This window comes from Patiria miniata, unplaced genomic scaffold (assembly GCF_015706575.1).
Source record: "Patiria miniata isolate m_02_andy unplaced genomic scaffold, ASM1570657v1 HiC_scaffold_1, whole genome shotgun sequence".
In the NCBI taxonomy this organism is placed as follows: Eukaryota; Metazoa; Echinodermata; class Asteroidea; order Valvatida; family Asterinidae; genus Patiria; species Patiria miniata.
In genome coordinates this window covers 28,178,277-28,199,859 of record NW_024037047.1, presented here as the reverse complement: position 1 = coordinate 28,199,859, position 21,583 = coordinate 28,178,277, and the positions used below count along the sequence as shown (strand labels likewise).

General features: G+C 38.7%; 1 protein-coding gene across 1 annotated transcript in view; it reads right to left on the bottom strand.

Annotated features, from left to right (window-relative positions):
- LOC119727628 (protein phosphatase PTC7 homolog) overlaps positions 1 to 21,323 on the bottom strand; it is a 32,320-nt gene extending 10,997 nt beyond the window's left edge. The window contains exons 1-2 of the mRNA XM_038199594.1: positions 20,905 to 21,323; positions 5,475 to 5,654 (exon numbers count right to left, since the gene is read on the bottom strand). Coding sequence (XP_038055522.1) covers positions 5,475 to 5,654; positions 20,905 to 21,157 — 433 coding nt within the window. The 5' untranslated portion in view covers positions 21,158 to 21,323. The remainder of the gene's footprint in view (positions 1 to 5,474; positions 5,655 to 20,904) is intronic.
- Positions 21,324 to 21,583: the final 260 nt, after the last annotated feature.

Genomic DNA, 21,583 nt, shown 5'->3' with positions numbered 1-21,583 from the left:
CTCAAAAACCTCCTAGTGGATTTTTGAAGGATCTCAGAGGGTAACAGTTTCAGATGGTCTACATGTCAGGCTAAATGTTTCATCACAAACTCACAATATTTTCAAGCTAAAAAAAACCCAAGAACTTTCCCAATGACGTACTCTTCTCTATCATATATTTGTTAACACTGGAGATAAATTTACCCTACTCTTTCATCACACGGCACTGCAGCCTTGTTTCCGTTTATTTTCCAGACTTGTCATACATGTAGGATGTGGAAAAAATGTTGTGCTATATCTACATACATCTCCTGCATATGACATCTCACACATGACAGCCCAAGCATTGCATACTTGTGCAATCATGCTCATGGTACATCATACATATTTTAGATATACACATAATGTCCACACACTAAACTAAAATACATCCCATGTAATTGTACACTGTATACATAACACACAGTGCAAATACAATGGTGTAAGTACGGTACGGAAGGTCACAAAGTTAGAATGCCAGGCCTTTCTTTCATACAAAATAGTCATTCCTTTCATACAGGGTGACAAAAGCAGATCTCAGGTAGATTTCTCACTCAAATTTGAGATCTTTTATTCAATGCAGCTACCGGTATGCTATAAATGATCTTCTCCATGTCACTATACGTGTATACAGAAATAAAATATGGGTGGGCCAGTGGTGGGAAAAGAGGTGGGTCAAATTTTTTGGTTTAAAAAGGGAATGTACAATGTACATGTACATCATTGGACTTTTGCTGTAATTTTCAGAAATGAACTATTTGAGGGGTTAGTATAATAGATCAAATATTGTTACACTGACATGTTTGAAGTTTTGTGTTCGAAAATGCTGGGAAAACCCCCAAAAAACACAAATGGTGGAGTAGTCTGGTTCCCTGACTCCACTAAAGATAAAATGGATCAATTTATAGATGCCGGAAAATTGTAAGGTAAGGGAACCAGTCTAGCTAAGCTGGCCTGCACCCGCTCATGAACATGCAACCAATAGCAAACAAAATTTGGACTGAACAAAAAATATGGTGAATTTGGAGCTGTAGTTGAAAAGTAGTTAGGTTTTTCCAACGGTGGTCCGCCGACCACCGTTGGAAATTTATACAAAAATACCATTTTCTTGAAAATGACTTCACACCAGGTGCAATAATTTTACAGGATGCTTTAGACTGTCATTAACCAACATCCGAGTATTGGTACATGTATTTTGCAAAAGTTGGTAGTTTTATTTTTCGATGTTTGCAAATGTTGTATATTACCTTTAAAACTTGCAGGAAAATGAACTGTGTGGGGATATTATCAACTTGAAAAGAAGGCTTTGCTTTGCAGCTGCACTGCACTGCACTGCTGGTACAACGCCAAACAACCGGTGGCAATAGTTTGGCATTTCGCCTTCAACTTCTATGTCTCAGGTTTCGATTCCTGCCTTTGGTTTTCAGTCCCGGACTGATTCTGTGCGTTTTCCCGGAATATTCTTCTTGGGTTTTCCCTCCCACCTCTAAAACTGTACATCTTCTCATTGTCTTCTCTGGCCACAGGTTTCTTCAGGCTTGCGAGCTGCAGTGCCTAGGGCGCTTTTGAGGAATCCTTGGTTTCATTACCAAAGATAAAATAATAAATAATAAATAATAACATGTGTTTAGCATAGCACTGCAAGTCTCTATAATCCTGAACATTGGTGTGGAAACACAGACAATTTTACCACTCATGTCTGTTTTATTTTCTTTAATCAAGAGGCCTTCATCAAATGGAGGTGAACAAGCACGTTGATGTAATTACGTACATGTACATCATTACAGTACTACACACATCAGGTTCACAAACATAGCTGTCGAAACACAAGACAATTTCAACTACTCATGCCACTTCTATTTGCGTTAATGAGTCAAATTCATCAAGAGTGGGTGGCCACGCACACGAGTCATTATCGACGTGCAATGTGCTTGTGAGTGTACCACACACTTCAGGGCGGGCACGGGGCACCTAATGCAATCAGGCTTAGAGCAGAAAGCAATTACAAAAACCACTCGTCACTGTTGTAGATTCATAGAGTCTCGAATACCGTACGCACTGCATGGCTTGCAGCAAAATCAATTCAGAGGACTTAAAGGGAAGATACAACATTTGCAAGCATCAAAAAATAAAACTACCAATGCTGGACTAGAAATACCTTGCTGGACTGTTAGTGAATGACAGTGTAAAGCATCCTGTAAAATCATGGCACCTGGTATACTGTCATTTTCAAGAAAAGTGGTATTTTTGTATCAATTTCCAATGCTGGTCGGCCGACAAGCGTTGGAATACCAAATACTGGCCCCAATTGGCCATCGCACTTGTTTGCAATCGATTACACACCTATGAACGGGTACAAGCCAGATAGACTGGTTCCCTGACCTTACAATTCCCCAATGTACATCTATGTAAACTGCTCTGTTTCTTCTTATATGGAGTCAGGGAACCAGACTACAGGAAAGTGATTGTTTTTCTTGGTTTTTATAGCATTTTCAAACCCAAAACCTCAAAAAAGTCAGTGTGACTACATGTATATTTGCTATATACATGTATTTCCAACCCCCCAATTCCATCCATTTCTGAAAATTACAGCAAAAGCAAATGATGTATATTCCCTTTAACGGTAGAGTAGATCATTTGTCATTTGGGCATTTGTTTCGTTTGAAGCAACAAAAGTGCTCAAAATCTAAAGACGGGTGCTTTTAACAACTAAGTTGATGAAATTTTAGCTCTGTTAATGCTGTATGTTCCAAGAATATATACTTGACTCATGTTTGAAACTTGACTCATCTTTCAAAATTACCTTTTTTTTAAATTGTTTTCTTCAAAATGATAGCAGGCCAGAAGGTATAATTTCACAGGGAGTTTAGTGCCATGATGATCCTCTTGCATCCAGATGAATTTCTGCCTTGTTTTGAGAAAAGTCCATTTTGGCCAATTTTGACTAAAAGTGTATTAAGGCTAATCCCTTGCATTTTTTTCCAATTTTGCCCAAAAAATTAAATTGCTTGAAAGTTGCTAGAAAGATGCTTTAAAGGCCCTAGAACACATTTCAAATTGATTTCTGGACAGATGTACCGTTAAAGTTACCATCTTTTAACCAAGTAAGGTTTTTAACAATAATTAGGTCTAAGGCACTAATGGGGCACCAAATGAAGAATAATTAATTATGGACGATATGCGAGCTTTTAGGAGTGCCTTGAATGTATGCAGTGAGGTGGTATCTCTAATGCATTAGGTTGTTTCTGAAACAAATAGAGGATCGGGGAGGATTCTGAAAGGTTAATTATCAGAATAAAATGCAAATGATCGAATATTAACTATGAGAACAGCTGCACAAAAAAATGGACATGTTCTGTTACAATGCTGACCTGCTACAGTAACAGGACATCTTTTGTGCAAACATTACTAAAAAAAAATACAGGAAAATAGCAATCCAATAGGATTGATATTGCAGCACAAAATGGAAGACAGTTACCTTTTAAAGCCTTATGCGTTATGTAAACTCCTTTTAAAAGGTTATTTAAATTAAAACGTATCACTGCCCGAGGATTATTTGCAGTGTGTCCAGACTTGACACTTACAGAATGTGACAGCTGACAAATTGATATGACAACTTAAAATCAGCAAGACATTGCCTGCTTCCATCATGTCTGTGTGCGTAAATCTATGGATTTGGAAGGGCATTTGAAAGGAAGGAATACTGAACAGTTTACGGCTGTTATTTTATTATCGTGCTTCTTTGGCGCTTGTCTGTAAAGATTAAATTCTTCGTGCTCTCATCATGATTTAGCAATGGAGCATAATAAATGTAAGTATCATGTGTACATGTAGATAACTACTGAGCAAAACATTTTTATGAGATCAACTGAAGCTACGGCAAAGGGAAGATAAATATAATTTCAACAAATTGCTTACTATGGACACAGCATCATGCATACAAACAGTGTACTTGTAAACATATATGCTACTGCAAGAGCTGAACCTTTTTCCTAGTAACAAACAGAAACTGCTGTTTTACAATGTCAACAGAAACTGCCGTTTTACAATGTCTGTGACACCGATTCAAGCTTTCGATAGTTTCTCAAGTTACTACATTTAAGAGCAGTACAAAATACTTACTTCACTTACTTCTGAAGGGAAGGATTTTTTTAGCGTCATAAAATACATATTGTGAGGGGCAAAACATTAAAGGCCAAAAAAAAAAAGTCTCCGGTTTCCGGTATGGAGCTTGCCCAAAAAGTGGTGCGACGACGCGGCTTTTTTTTTTTTTTACCTGATTTTTTTGCTTCAAATGTCGGCTGATGACTGCAAATGGTGCCCGACGAAACTTAGTGCAAATATATGGGAGTCCAGAGAGGCCACATAAAGCTTATTCTCGATCATAACCCCATCTAAAAACACGTTAAAATTGTGCAGCAGCAGGATTCCAGTCAAACCAGCGGTTTTGAGACATCATCTTTCATTGAAAAAAAACCTTTTTCATTTTGCTGACGCGCATGGCTACGGCGACGCGCGCGCATACCAGAAACCGGAGCCTTTTTTTTTTTGGCCAAAAACTACCTTTTCCAAATTTTTTTTAACAAGAAATGGATTTGGTAAATTAAAACAGGACAACGGTCCACGGCAAACTTGGTAGTCAATGGTAAGACACGTGCACTAGCAGTCAAGTCGTCATTGGTTCGAGTCTGTGTTGTGGTCGAATCCATCACAAGTCCATCGTAAGTCTAGTCACAAGTAATTCCTGAGTCGAGTCTCAAGTGACAGAAGGGCAAATTCCATCTTATAAAATATGTTTGGTTGCCGTACCCGTAGCTACACTGGACTCAAACCCGCCACTCAGCCCTGGCAAGCTTAAAAGTGGTTAAGCAGGGTTCGACCTTAACTTTTTTGTTCACTAGCCAGCCGGGCTACTGAAACAGACTCTGAACTAGCCCGGGGGCATTTTCACTAGCCCGCATTTCTTTTATAGCTCAAATACAAAATGCCGTATTTTCCGGCTCAATTCTGAGGCAATTTTGTCAGTGTTTTAAATAAACAGACTTAATTTAACCCTTTAAAACAGTTGATAAAGTTAGACACAAATTGAGGAGGTTTGCTTTCTGAATTTAATGATTTATTTCTTCCTGTCCTTTCATCTTTGCCGTAGCCCAATAATTTTTGACTCGCCAGCCGGGCTACTTAAGGAACAGGTTGACTAACCCGCCGCTGTTTTGACTAGCATTTGGCTAGCGGGCTACCGCTAATTTCGAACCCTGGGTTAAGACGTCTGCACTCGTAAGCAGGAGGTCGTGGGTTCAAGTCCCACTCGAGTACGCTTTTTTCTCTTTTTTTTTAAGCTTGCAAGCCCCGGTTAACACTGAGAACAGTGTTATAAAATCAGCCGCGAAAGGAACTTTGAATAGCTTGTGACATGAATTGGGTTTGGTGATAATTAAAAGCCTTCACTGGTTTACCTATGCACGGCGTTTTGTTTTCCAGTAGTTCCTTATAACTAGTGGCTATGATGGCTACCGGCGACTGGGCATTGAAGTGACCTAATTTGACCAGCCGTTCGCAGGTCTTCATGAGCTGACTGGGGAACTGGGAAGGATCGATGCCGTAATCTCTCCAACCACCAACGCCATCTGCTACACCTGCAAAGGAAGAAAGGGGAAAAGAAAGAACAAATATGAAATGTAGCATTGTTAAGGCCTGGGGAACTCAAACGAATTTAGATAATACTTGAACGTTTCCATAGTGGAAAATCCATGGGTATTAAAGCTATAGTCCATCATTTGCAGCTATCCAAAAAGTAACTGGCGTAATTATTGTTGAAAAACATACTTGGTTGAAAGATAGTAAGTGGACAGAACTCCCTGTGAAATTAATCTTTCTGGCAAGGTATCATTTTGAAGTAATCAACAAGAGAAGGCCTTTCCAACGGTGCGTCTAAGACGCACCATAGGAAAATTTAAATTAGTAGTTCGTTTTGTTATTCGGCGCAGCGCCCGCAAGCATTGGCACGACGCACAGGCGCGCGCGGTTGCTATAATTCGTCGGAACAGTGCGAGACATCGCGTATAGCTGCAATTCAAAACAATTCAAAACATGATCCAGCAACTTTTGATTTGAAATTGAGATCCTAGAATGTTGTTTTTCTCGGAATATACATGTACATGTACAGCTGAAGCTGAGCTGAAACTTTATCAGGTTAGTTGTTCAGTATCCTTCATTAGATTTTGAACACTTTTGTTGCTTCAAACGAACAAAATGCACAAATTACAAATGATGGACTATATCTTTAACACTAACCCTCCTCAATCCTCCAAAATCAACCTGGCGGTTTGGGGGATTTTGGAATACAGGGTACAATTTATGTCGTTTCATTGCCAGTTGATTTTGGAGGATGCACCGTGTCAAGGTGCCTTGCATTCTTTATGAATAGCCGTATAAAAATTACGCCTACATGAATTCTAGATATCATCTGCACTGGTCTAACGTGTGTAAAAGTTGTGTCAGAGGATTCTGAAGGATTGAGGCAGCGGTCACCTCTCAACTGACTAAATTCAAGAAATAACAGTCGACTTTGGAGGATTGAGGCTGTATCCAAAAGCCTCCAATTGCCACCATGTAAAAACATGGTGGCAATTGGAGAATTGTGCAGGAGTGAGGATGGTTTCTACCCTAGGCTGTTAGGGTTAAGGATCTGCTCTAACCTTACATGTACATACACTTTGTGGACATGTGAACAAAGGATGACCACAGGATGCAGGAAGCGTGAACGCTTTGTGGACTTGCACACGTCCACACTAGGTTTCCCCCTCTCAGGAAAACAGTTTTGGAGGCATTTTTTGAGGCAGATTTATCCGTTGCAAAATGAAGAGGAACACTCAAGGAAATCATGATAAAAAAAATTGGGTTGAAAGAGCGTTTTAACATTTTTAGTGGGAGTAAAATGATTTTTTTTCTCCAGTTTTCTGAACTTCACGAATACAAAGGAATGTCCACACTAGGTGTGTAACGTAAACATGTCGGTGTGCATTAGAGCCTGTACTTTGAGTCTCTTGTATGGGAACGGTGTGTGGCTCTGCGAAAAAAACTAGTTGACCCAACTTTTCAAACAGAGCGCACTTAGTGTTGAATTGACAGGTTCTTCTCTAAACCACACTGACATGACTGAAGTGAACTCGGCACTTCTACTAGAGAAACACATACACAACTGTAGTGTTACCGCACACAATGTAAGTGTTTCTCTTACAAGTTCACTGATATTTAGGTATTCAAAGGAAATAGATCAATCTCTGCAAAATAAACAAAAAATTCTGTTTCACTTCGGAGCAGTCAGGGATCAATTTGTGTCATTCACCTCAGATTATTTGTTATTAATCTCATCAAAATAATCACACAAATGTCATCAAGCCTGAGCTCTTGGGCAAAAGTCGCACAGAAAAAAATCTTTAAAACAAAGTAACAATAACCTTATTTTGAGACGAGATGACTATAGCCTATTCAGTAGCCTATGAATTATATATGTTTTCTACAGAATAATTAGTGCACATGTCTTTTCCAAATCATGACGACACAGCTCTGTTGTAAAAACTCTGAATGAGTGAAGCAGTGAGGTACAGTACATGCAAGGTGCTGAACACAATCAATCTGATTTCCAATTTTATTCATTTTTTTATTTTCTACTTTTTCATTTATTTGTTTATTTGTTTGCTTGTTTACTTAGTTTGCCTTGTTTTTCTTAATGTTTCTGTTTTCTTAGTGGCTCTGTTTTTTCTTAATGTTTCTGTTTTCTTAATGGCTCTGTTTTTCTTAATGTTTCAGACTTTGCTATTTTTTTTTAGTCCGGGTCACAAAAGTACCTGTGAATTAAAGGGAATATACATCATTTGCTTTTGCTGTAATTTTCAGAAATGGATGGAATTGGGGGGTTGGAAATATAAAGCAAATATAGTTACACTAACTTTTTGGAGGTTTTGGGTTCGAAAATGCTATAAAAACCAAGAAAAACGATCATTTTCCTATAGTCTGGTTCCCTGACTCCATATAAGAAGAAACAGAGCAGTTTACATACTTTGGGGGAATTGTAAGGTCAGGGAACCAGTCTAGCTGGCTCGTACCCGTTTATAGGTTTGTAATCGATTGCAAACAAGTGCAATGGTCAATTGGGGCTAGTATTTGAAAAAAAGCCAGTTGTTTCCAACGCTGATCGGCCGATCAGCGTTGGAAATTGATACAAAAATACCACTTTTCTTGAAAATGACAGTATACCAGGTGCCATAATTTTACAGGATGCTTTAGACTGTCATTTACCAACATCCTGTTAAGGTATTTCGCAAGAACTTGGTAGTTTTATTTTTCGATGTTTGCAAATGTTGTATATTCCCTTTAACTAATTTCTCTGTAAAACACCCTGTCCTCTTTCTACAGGCCTGCAAATGGGAATTTAGAGGGGGGGGGGGGGGAGAGGAAACTCCGAACCACACGAGGCTTTGTACCATACAGTGTTTTTCAATTTGTAATTTGGCATTGACGAGAAGTAAAAAACGAGGAGATCAGCAGATCCAAAGAGAAGTTGCATGCCTGTATCTAGGATCATACTCTGTACTACATGATATCAGTCCACGGGTCTAAGAAGATTCCCTCATTGGAAATCAATATCACAGAATACTTGCAGGACACCGGTATGCATGCAGTGCACCACACAGTGAACCCTTGACTTGTGTGCGGACATCACGTACATGTACATGTACACACTGTGACATGCAAGGCAAACTGTCGGAACCAGTGGAATGGAAAATGAGTGCATTACGTTAATACGCTGCCAAGTCAGTGTAGGTTCAAGGACATGGTTAACAATACACTGGAGGATTGGATGAGCAATAATCTATTGCACAGGCCTGTCTATTGACGTACTATTGAGCGATAGTATTTGTAGAATGCAGCGGGCCGGATTTCTGTGCACTGTACAATACAATGGTAAAGTGACCTAGCACTTTATAACTGAGAGGCCATCTGGGGTAGCGCCTTTATAACTTAAAGCTATAGTCCATCATTTGCAGCTATCCAAAAAGTAACTGGCGTAATTATTGTTGAAAAACATACTTGGTTGGAAGATAGTAAGGGGACTACATGTAAACTCCCTGTGAATTTATTCTTTCTGCCAAGCTGTCATTTTGAAGTAATCAACGAAAGAAGGCCTCCAACGGAATTTCCAACGGTGCGTCTTAAGACGCACCGTTGGAAATTTCCGTTAGTAGTTCGGTTTTTTATTCGGCGAAGCGCGCGCAAGCGCATGCACCAGCGTTGACACGACACACACACGCGCGCGGTTGCTATAATTCGTCGGATCAGTGCGCGACATCGCGTAGCTGTTATCGGCTCAGTGAGAACGTGTCTTGGACGCTGAATTCAGGCCCAATTCAAAACATGATTCAGCAACTTTTGATTTGAAATTGAGATCCTAGAATGCTGTTTTTCTCGGAATATACAGCTGAAGCTGAGCTGAAAACTTCATCAGGTTAGTTGTTCAGTACCCTTCTTTAGATTTTGAGCACTTTTGTTGCTTCAAACGAACAAATGCACAAATTACAAATGATGGACTATATCTTTAACGGAAACTTCTCCAAAAGATCTCCTTTTTGAACTGCCTACATTTATATTTAATTTAACAGTTCCTCTAATGAACCTGCTTGAATATTTATCGTGTGATAATTACGATTTAAAGCTTTTCAGGTTGGAAAATCCCTGTGCCACAAGGTGGAATACAATTAAGTTACAATAAATTTACATAACTAATATATGTAACTGAACTGGAAAATCCTTTTTCAATACATTATGCAAAATGAGGCATATTAGATGAATTCAATACTGGAGACCTTGGGATTTGCAGTTCCTGCATAAATTTTCCTGGTAAATTAAATCTCTCAAAATGTGATCAAACAATGACTAGAGTACCGTACATGTACTCCGACACTGGCATTGCAGTCCTGTGTAATTGAACACTGTTCCAAAATTAAAAGGAAAAAAAAGAAATTTACCAGTACGTTCTACATTGTACGGCTGACACCAATCAAGGCAATTTGTCCCCAACAAGGCCACAAAAAAAGTACTTCTGCTCCCGATTACATGGCATTAGAAAATAGGGTAGGAACCGGTAGGAAATTTATTTTTTTTGGCCAATTTTTTTGTGTACGATCGTATGGAGGCGTCTGCGTGTAGTCAAGGGTAAAAGGTAGAAAGTGATGGTTTGGGGTGCTTTTTTCTCATTTTTCCAATAAAAAAATTAGGGTAGGGGCTGTCAGAATAGGGTAGGTAGGGAAACTGTAAGCAGAACTCTTTTTTTTTTTGGCCCAATCTTTCTTTCAAACCAAGGCTGAACACCTTTTGTGTGTGCACATGTACATTGTACATACACGTACATGTATACCGGAACATCACTGATTTCTTTCTGTTCCATTAAACCCACTCTGCACGTACACCTTCTTCAAAACAGGAAATTACATGTAATGCAATTTACATGTATAAAGGAATACAGTAAGGACAAGGTGCAAAATGCCAACAAAAACTACCAAATCATTTTGAAATACCTTGCTGGACTGTTAGTGACTGACAGTGTAAATCATCCTGTAAAATCATGGCTCCTGGTAAACTGGTATACTGTCAAAAAGTGTCATTTTCAAGAAAAGTGGTATTTTTGTATCAATTTCCAACGCTGGTCGGCCGACCAGCGTTGGAAAAAACTGGCTTTTTTCAAATACTGGCCCCAATTGACCATCGCACTTGTTTGCAATCGATTACACACCTATGAACGGGTACAAGCCAGCTAGACTGGTTCCCTGACCTTACAATTCCCCAATGTATGTAAACTGCTCTGTTTCTTGTTATATGGAGTCAGGGAACCAGACTACAGGAAAATGATTGTTTTTCTTGGTTTTTATAGCATTTTCGAACCCAAAACCTCAAAAAAGTCAGTGTAACTATATTTGCTATATATTTCCAACCCCCAATTCCATCCATTTCTGAAAATTACAGCAAAAGCAAATGATGTATATTCCCTTGCATAGAAAAAGTAAAGTCTGTCACGAGCCAAATCAGCAAATGTGACCCATCGGGCCAGCGCTTATTTCTGGTTTCAGTAGCACTAGCATGACACGACAGAATATATCCATTCCCCCTGGATGGGACGCTAGTCCATGGTACCGCTAGGTTACTGGTATAGGCATATACTCCTGGGTGGAGAGAGGCAAGTTGGGATAAAGTGGCTTGCCCAAGGACACAACATATGACCAGCAGCTGGATTCGAAACCACTAGGCCATACATGTGTACATTGTGTACTCCCCCACAAAATTTTAAATCTGAGATTTAGATATCTGAGATTTAAATCTGAGATTTAGAAAAAGGCGAGCTTTTATCAACAATACTGTATTACTATATGGTTTAGTCAACGCCTCGTTAGCCTGTATTACTGTATGTGCATGTGTCTACATGTATGTGCATACATGTGTACATTGAGAAGCCAGATTTTTCACACTTGTGGAAAACTCATATAAACATGGTCACCAATTATCCAGAAATGGTAAGCACTTTAAAATTCCTATCTACACATGGCAGAGCTGCATGAGAAATCTATTCTCATGGACACCCGAAGTAAAAATGAAGATGGCCAATTTCTCATTATAAACCCGAATGCCAAGACTTCAATTGGTCAAAATGCCCCAAATGAATCATGTACATGTATTATACATGTACACGTATTATTCTGAAGCTTATTATAACAGTATTTTATTGAAATACTGTTTATTTCTTTCATTATGTTCAACAGATCCGCCATTACTTGCAACTGAAAAATTAATTAATGGGTAGGCTACAGATTCAAAACTAAAACATGTACATGTCTGTGTACCGGTACGTCCGACATTTTGGTTTTTCGAGCCTACATGTATTTCTACTGTCAAAAAGTTGAATGAGCAAGTACAATAACATGTATAAATGCACACTGCAGAATGTATCCGAGACGGTGGAACTCCCAGAAGTAAAAATGTGAAAAACATCACCGACACAGTGCAGAATGCCACCCCAATACTGCAGTACCCAATGATTCTTAACATGATGACCGGGTGATAAGATTACAGTGCACGTGAAAGTAAGTACGGTCAAGTAATCTTGGCCCAGTTTCATGACTGCTTCTGTAAGCGAAGTATTCCCGCTGTTACAGAAACTCCAGCCCTTACAGTTAGCGTAAGGACCTTTAGCTTGCGCGACTGTGCACATACATGTACAATGTAGCTATTGGATTACGTGTGATGCAGAATTTTAATAGCAGAACCACCATGAAATTGCCATTAAGGCCTGTTCTGAATGCCGTCCCACTGCCATGCCGAACTCCATTGAATTGAGCTTGGCAATCGCTCGTCTATGGCGAGCTTAATTAGCTGAACTAAATTGCATCTCAAGTGTAGATTGCTTTTTCCCACATCATCACGTATTTGTGCCACATTCACTCCCCATCATGGGCATTCCTGAAATATTCACCCCGACTTTCAAATTAAATAGAATTTGGCACGGAAGCGGCACGACATTTAGAATTTGGGACACTGTATCTGTCCGTCCTCGGGAGGTTGACAGAGCACTCTGTCCGAAACGTCGAGTTCTACACTCAACCAACCGGTTCTTTTCAGAACCACACTTCTTCCAAGAAGAGATTTCTTTCCACATGGTGTTACCCGCAAACTTTATAATTTATTCTCATCCGCCATGTAAAGCTTCAAGTCATATATATTTAGAACAGTGTTGTCTTCTACACTGGTTCCCTGCTTGCCTTTTTAAAGGGAAAATACAACATTTGCAAACATCAAAAAATAAAACTACCAAATCATTTTGAAATACCTTGCTGGACTGTTAGTGAATGACAGTGTAAAGCATCCTGTAAAATCATGGCACCTGGTATACTGTCATTTTCAAGAAAAGTGGTATTTTTGTATCAATTTCCAACGCTGATCGGCCGATCAGCGTTGGAAAAAACTGGCTTTTTTTCAAATACTGGCCCCAATTGACCATCGCACTTGTTTGCAATCGATTACAAACCTATGAATGGGTACAAGCCAGCTAGACTGGTTCCCTGACCTTACAATTCCCCAATGTATGTAAACTGCTCTGTTTCTTCTTGTATGGAGTCGGGGAACCAGACTACAGGAAAATGATTGTTTTTCTTGGTGTTTATAGCATTTTCGAACCAAAACCTCAAAAAAGTCAGTCTAACTATATTTGCCATATATTTCCAACCCCCCAATTCCATCCAATTCTGAAAATGAAAGCAAAAGCAAATGATGTATATTCCCTTTAACTGTCCGAAACGTCGAGTTCTACACTCAACCAACCGATTCTTTTCAGAACCACACTTTCTCCAAGAAGAAATTTCTTTCCACATGGTGCTACCCGCAACCTTTATAAGTTATTCTCATCCGCCATGCAAAACTTCAACTCATATAGAACAGTGTTGTCTTCTACATGTACACTAGTTCCCTGCTTGCCTTTTTGAAGTCTAGACTATTTAAGAGAGAAACCAGGAACAAGCATTTTAAACTTTGCTAACTTACTGTAGAATCAACCTTATCTGAGAACAACGCCCCGTGATCGCACTCCGATATGGATTTTGAGATCAGCCAGCATCTCGTTGTCATCCATATTACGTGTACCACTTCAAGACCAAATGTTAAGACACAGACTTGGCAGCCAAAAGGAAAAATAGCTCTGAATAGCAAAGGTTACAACGTAAATATTCCATGCAATGCCACCTGCTATAACTTTCAAAGACTTAACATATCGTAAATGTGGGCAAGGGGTGAAAAAGGTACACTTCACTGTTGAAAGCCATTTAACAGAGTACGGAGTACTCCTGTACGTACAATAGAAAGCTCATAAAATCTTTCCCAAAAAAAAAAATGATAAATGGTCCATGGGATTAATTTTTCTTACCGGTAGGAACACATTTTGTGCAACTCTCTACTACTCTTATAAATGTATGAAAACTATTTGACATCCCTTTTGGTTAATTTTATTGAGAAGTGCACTTTTTTAAACATTTAAAATTTTCCATGCTTTTACTGACAACTGAGGGCACTGTTGCTGTCATTTCAGGAAGACACTGTTCAGTTTAGGAGTTTTGTGTTCAAATTGTCAACCCAAAAATTTGCTCATTGAAAACATCTGTGAGAAAAGTTTGCTCATTGGCTTACTGACATGTACTGACAGTGAAAGAAACCTCAAGCAAGGACAGAAAATTCACGATTGCAAAACATTTTCCAGGGCAACTTCTGGTGCTGAAATAGGTGACAAAACAATGAGGTTTCTGCTTGAAATGACATCACACTTTTGCGCGTATGGAAATTCGAATTAAGATAAAAAAACAAAAATGCACCAAATATGTGCCGGGGGTACATGTACCGGTACACATACTCTCGAAAATGGCGAAACGAATATTGAAAATAAGGGCATTTTCCAAGGGTTGCATCATAAAAATTGCATTGGGGCAATTCCAAGGTTACTCACGTTACATTTTTGATGTACTTTTAAGTTTCCTTGGGCTGTTATAACCTTACTGAAAAGGTTTAATAACTGTTATCCCCATAGTAGATAGAGTAGACCTAGACCTACCTAAGCACCTTGTTTATCATACATACATGTAACACATTTTTCTGGATGTCATCTTTGGTGCTTAGGTAGGTCTAGGTCTACTCTATCTACCATGGGGATAACAGTTATTAAACCTTTTCAGTAAGGTAATAACAGCCCAAGGAAACTCAAAAGTACATAAAAAAATGTACATCAAAAAAGTACATCAAAAACGTGAGTAACTGTGGAATTGCCCATTGCATGAGCCCTTTAAATGTCACCGATCCATCACTTCCTCAAACAAAAATGAAAAATGCAACGTTTGGTCTACCACGTACTGGTATACTCTAGAAGGACACGCACGCACTCTATGCATAGTGTACATTGTACACGTACAAATGTACATGGTGTATGTGTTATAGTGTAATGTTGCAAACCAACCATGAGACATTATCTATGCACATCTCGCAGACCCACTAATCAATCGGATAATCTAATTGTAATACGCCAAGGGGTGTTGTTGTTAATCTTGAGACAACTTCCCCGGGATCGTTTTCGAGCAATGGGAGATCGCTATGGCAACAGACATTGAAGTGAGATAATGTACATGTAGTCACACGTGTATCGTGAGATAAAGTTGGCATTTGAAAATACTTTAAATGTAATGGGGGGAGGGGGCTAATCATCCTTACTAGCAACTGAAAAGCTGAAGGATGCTGCTACAACGTGGTCAAGCCAAAGTATTAAAAGGCCCTTTAGGTAGCCACCAATGAGACCCAAACTACATGTACTCTCCCCGTCAAGAATATTTTTATTTTAGGATAACATGCATGACAAATACATACAGTCGAACACCATTATAACAAGGTCCTTACATTAACAGTAACAGAAACCAAAGAACAACAAAAACTTGGGACCTAAAATTGTGCTAAATAATGAAAGGTTTGCGGAAACACTATGTGCGAATAATTTCTCAACTACGAGAATGGTTCTGAAAAAGAACCAGAGGTATAAACTCCTGAGTTTATACAAGTGTACCTCTGGTTCTTTCCAGAACCATTCTCTTAGTTGAGAAATTATTCGCATATGTATGGTGTTTCCGCAAACCTTTCATTAGGCCAAAAAAAAAATAGTACTGCTTCCGATTACATGGCATTTGAAAAAAGGGTAGGTAGGGAATTTTTTTTTTTTTGCCAATTTTTTTGTGTACAATCATATGAAGGCGTCTGCATGAAGTCAAGGGTAAAAGGTAGAAATTGATGGTTTTGGGTGTTTTTTTCTCATTTTTCCCATAAAAAAAATTAGGGTAGGGGCTGTCAGAATAGGGTAGGTAGGGAAACCGGAAGCAGAACTATTATTTTTTGGGCCTCATTTAGTATCTCCACCATGCAAAGCCTCAAATCTTACTTAAAATTGTGCTAGTTATAAGCAGGACAGTATACAGTGCTCTTCTTATCAGGGTACATGTAGGTACATGTACATGTATACATATACGCAAATTTTATGTAGGTCATCTTCTAAATGGTTGGCCTTTATAACAGTCACCCAACACCACACTCCCATTATGCCAGCCTTACACCGAACACTATTCATCGGTAAATCTTAACGCCCAGCCTGTGATACAAATACTGCCTCGTCACAGCCCCAGCTCATTCAGTTTTGACAGTCCGACCGACGGATCAGTTTTCCAATCAGTTCTTGATCAAGTAAACACGGCCTGACATTAAGGAAGGGAGGATTCCACTCATAGCTCGCAGGGTACCGAGGAAAAACCGCGGCTACTGATCGCTTTCATCTTGAAATGATTGGATTGACCATCCAGGGTTCAGTGAAGGCCAGATTAGGCATCCGCTGGTTTTTTTTTGGAAAAACTAAATTTGATAACGCTTCGCTGTAACATACAAATTCAATAAGACATAGGTAAATGGCCACTCGTGACAGCCCAGTGACATGTACTGCGAATCCCTAAAATAATATGACACGGACCCTTGATCAAATTTATTTCAGACAGGGCTAAAGTTGACGGAGCGAAAGTTAACATATTAACGACACAAACATGTTTGTCTGTATGAATTTCATAAAAAAAATAATTGAACTGACAATTGTTAGCATGATTTTTTTTTCTCCAAAAAGTAAACTCTTAAATTAATGTTTTCATTTGCCAAACACCAGAAACATAATAAGTTCTTATTTTTCCAGCACTACATGTACATGTTCATGTGTAGGCCTACCGGTATTTGTTCAATTCCAATTAAAAATGACTTTGGCAAAATGATATTTTAATTTTCCAAAATAGCAATTTTTAATTTTTAACACTGAACTTAATATTTTCTTTGTAAATATTGTTGTAAAAAGCAAAAGTAACACCAGAAACATCATAGTTACATGTATTTTCCCAGTACTACATGTATTTGTTCACTTCCAATTGAAAAAAATGACTTCGGCAAAATGATGTTTTGATTTTCCAAAAAAAAAAAAAATGTAATTCAATTTAATCCTATAGGAAAAATTTCAAAACCTACTTGTACATATACCGGTACCTATACGTTTGTCATGCTAATTCTCAATAATACATTTCAAAATAGATATTTTTAATTCTCAAATTACAACTGAGCCTTTCTGCCTATAGAAATAGTCAACTGTTTGAAACTCTTGTACAGTTGTATCAATTAGGCCTACTGTTGGACCGCAGTAAACGCCTACATGGCATATAGGCCTAATATTTTGTGTCCCACATCGGTACAAGCTCGCATTACATATTGAGATGACAATTCCCACAGTACGTTTAAGACATTGAAAGTATGATGTATACAGGGTGAGTAAAAAAAATGTCTGTGGATAATTTGTTGTCTCCCACAAAAACGCTCTATCAGCTTTTCTCTTCAGCCAACATTCAGTCTGGTTATTGACCACATTCAGTACAAATTTCACCAGCCTCGACTCCATGGGCGCGTGCGCGTTCCTTGCACTAACCCCTTGGCCGTGATGAACACGTAAACGATGCTGACTGGTTATTTATAGCGTACTGCGCGCTCATTTCGAAAACTGAATGCCCATAATGCACTTGCGTGCTTTGCACATCACGTACAAAATGTATGAACATTTTGTTTTTCAAAACTGTGCCATGCCTGTACCATATGGATTATGGCAGCCTCATTTTTCGCTTAAAACAACCTGTATCTTTGGTTGTAAAGGGACGAAAGGGGTACGTACATTTAATACAAAAACTTACTAAAAACACGACGTCCAAAATCTATGTTTGAAAGGATTGATTCTTCAAAAACACAACTTTCAACATTTTCAAGATGGCGTAGCGCGTTATACACATCAACTGCAGCCCTTATTAGGGGTGCGTTTTGGCGGTCATAACCAAGAATTAGTTCGGTGGTTTCTCTTTGGTTAATTGTTCTGGGGATTTGAGTACTACATGATCACGTGTAATTCTAACCCAATTAAAATTGCCGAAGAAATTCACCAAGAAGAAACCACCGAACCAATTCTTGGTTATGACCGCCAAAACGCACCCCTGATGTGTCATATTTTGACACATTTAAATGAGACAAATCCAGGGGTTAAGAGCGTGCAAGGCATGATAGGAAACAACATGGCACAGCAAGATCGTACCCATGGGGAACGAGGTTGAAATTTCACTGATATTCATCCATGTACATGTACATGTTACTACCCCAAACATGCCAAAACACTACTTGTAGCAATATGCAATGCTCATCTGCACAATTCTTATGGCAGATAACATGAGCATTAATTTTGTTTGGGGGAGGGGGGTGGTTGACAATGGATTAAAATACACATTACAGTTTGTAATTTGATTTTTATGTACTTAACAGCTGACACGAGCTCAGTTGTTCATCAAGCTGGGAGTACTAACAGCACATTTTTTTTTACAATGGCCCAGAGCATAACACGTGCAATGCATGACATGGCAAATGTTTTTGTTTAGGTTTTGGATGCGTAAATGGTTTGGTGGAGAAAAATGGATTTATTTACAAAAATCATGTCAAAATTTATCACAATGTCCATATTGACACAAAATCCTATAACAATTTCTTGTTTACTTACATGTATGGTTACTTACTTCATTAGCTCTAACAGTCCTGAATCCTCCAATTTTAATACGATTTTGCATAACCTCTGAAATGCAGTACATGTATGTATACATGTATGTACATGTATTTGACCATTAACTGGGCCCAATTTGATGGCTCTGTTAACCACAGACATGCAACTGGGAAGTCACAAAAAAAGAGGAAATTCAAATCTTTCCAAGATTTTGTACAGTGTTTTTCTAGTTTCAATGGCACACATTGGAAGTGAAAAAAGAGGAAATCAGCTGATCCGAGGAAAAGTTGCATGCCTGTAACCACAGAATTTTGTGCTTACGATCACCATTTGGCGCTAACAGTGCTGGCAGAAAAATTATGCGCTAACCCAGTAAGTGGGTCATTTTGTTCATGTAAATTAGGGGTTTAATAGGAACTGTTGTCTTTTTTGTTTATTTAATTAAATAGGCAATGTATTAAAGGTAATGATACTTTATGTGTAACAAACTCCAATAAGTTGCATTGATAAAACCTTTATTATCTTGATCACATTTAGTTCCTGTTTTGGTTAAAAAATAAGCCAAAAATTCCCATATTTTTGGCTAAAATGAGGGACAAAACATTTTCAGACGTACAGTTGCAACATGGTGTCTTGTGGTGTCCCAGTTACGTGTGACACTGTTTTCAATATTCCAGTGTTTTTAATATTCCAGATGACATGCAGTTGTTAAAGGTATAGTCCATCATTTGTAATTTGTGCATTTCGTTCATTTCAACTAACCTGATGAAGTTTTAGCTCAGCTTCAGCTGTATATTTTGAGAAAAACAACATTCTAGGATCTCGATTTCAAATCAAAAGCTGCTGAATCATGTTTTGAATTGGGCCTCATTTCAGCGTCCGAGACATGTTCTCACTGAGCCGATTGCAGCTAAGCGATGTTGCGCACCGATCCGACGAATAATAGCAACCGTGTGTGCGTGTGCGTCGTGCCAACGCTTGCGTGCGCTTTTCCGAATAAAAAAAAGAACTACATGTACTAACGGAAATTATCAACGGTGTGTCGGAAAGGCCTTCTTTTGTTGATTTCTTCAAACTGACAGCCAGAAAGAATAATTTCACTGGGAGTTAAGTCCCCTTACTATCTTTAAACCAAGTATGTTTTTCAACAATAATTTTGTCAGTTACTTTTTTGGATAGCTGCAAATGATGGACTGTAGCTTTAAGGGTTCTCCTTTCTGTTGAAAAAGCTTGCACTTTACATATTTACCTTCCTGACGGAACATCTAAATATGAAAAGCCAGATTGACCATAATCAATTAATAGAACTTGGTCAAAAGTGTGCCTGCATACATATGCACTTGTTACTATTATTTTTGTATAATTTTTAGCAGTTTGTGCGAGTATAAAGTGACAAAATAATTGCGATTTCAAATTGATTTTCGGTCCCCTAGCAATGGACTGTCCGTGTACAGACTACATTAGGGATGTGTGACGAAATAATACGGAGGTACTCCAGTATTTCAGTCACATTTATGAATTTTCGACATTTATCAATGGGACTAGCATGACTAGAAATGCTAGTTGCTACTTACTTTTGATGTAGAAGTAAAGCTACATGTGCAAAAGTACACTTTTGCCAGATAGTAATGTTACATTCAATGACATCCATGATTGACACTTCACATGACAAACCAGCAACACAGAACAAAATTAGGATTTAACAATTTAAATAGCAAACTGACTGCAACATCATTAACACAGTGCACGTGCAAATTCAACATTATTAGGCGAAGTAAAAAAAAAAACATGTTTAGCGTCCCCGCCCGCTTCCTTTTTAGAGGCTGCCTCCTTTTTTTTTCTTTTTTTTTTTTTTTTTTTTTTAAAGACAAAAATTGATAAATTTTAACGATCTTTGACGAAAGAAATCGTATTTTTAGACTTTTATACCGTGTATAAAGCTGTGGAAATAGTCAATGAGTCCAAGTGGCGGCCATTTTGAAGAAAGCTGGTAACCATCTTGAAAAATAGCCCGGCCGCGTTGTCTTGAAAAATGTGTTGGGCGGCCATTTTGAAAAGAAAAAAAAAAAAAAAAAAGGGGCCTCCTCCTTCCTTTTTGTCAAAGAGGCAGGACGCTAAACATGTTTTTTTTTTATTTTGCCTTATGCCTTATCATATGGTAAAACTAAAAAAAAGATTGGAAAAATGTCGGATGTAAATCTTACCAAGAACATCGTAGTTTTTGTACTTGGCAACAAAACAGGCATCATCGCCAAAAATGTCCTTTTTGAATACTTGGCCGGGTCTGTTGTTGTTTGCTGCCGAGTCTTTGGAGAAGCCGCACGAGGCGGTGACCAGCTGCATCTGCCGCCGGGCTGATCGCCGGCCGGGCAGGTCAACGCTCGCCGAGGCATCGTACGGAATATACCCCATGACGCAACGGGCAAAATGCCGCCCGTACACCAACACAGATTGCATATTTCGGAAGTGGCGGGAATGCTCTCTCCGTAGTTTTCGAAGTTTCCGCGACTAACGATGATCTGAAGACTAATTTCGTCTACTTTCTTTGGAGGAAGGCACAAATCTCATCGTACACTGTATGACGCCATGTTGCGATGTGATGATCGCACACAATGCACATGTGACGTCATACATTTATAGGGTAAAGTGCCAAACGTCATTGATTTTTTTTATGCAATGCCATAGAGGGCGGTATGCACGATAAGCGGAGTGGTCATGATAGTGGTGTTCTTGGCGCACTCGACGTTTCCTCCGAATTTCAGTGTTGCCAAACCTCTTTGATGGAAAACTTCAAATTCATTCACAAATAAATACTGCCTTAGTAATTCTTGCTGTTGAACCTTTGTGAACAATTTCGGTGTCATGACAGTTAGTCAAATTTAA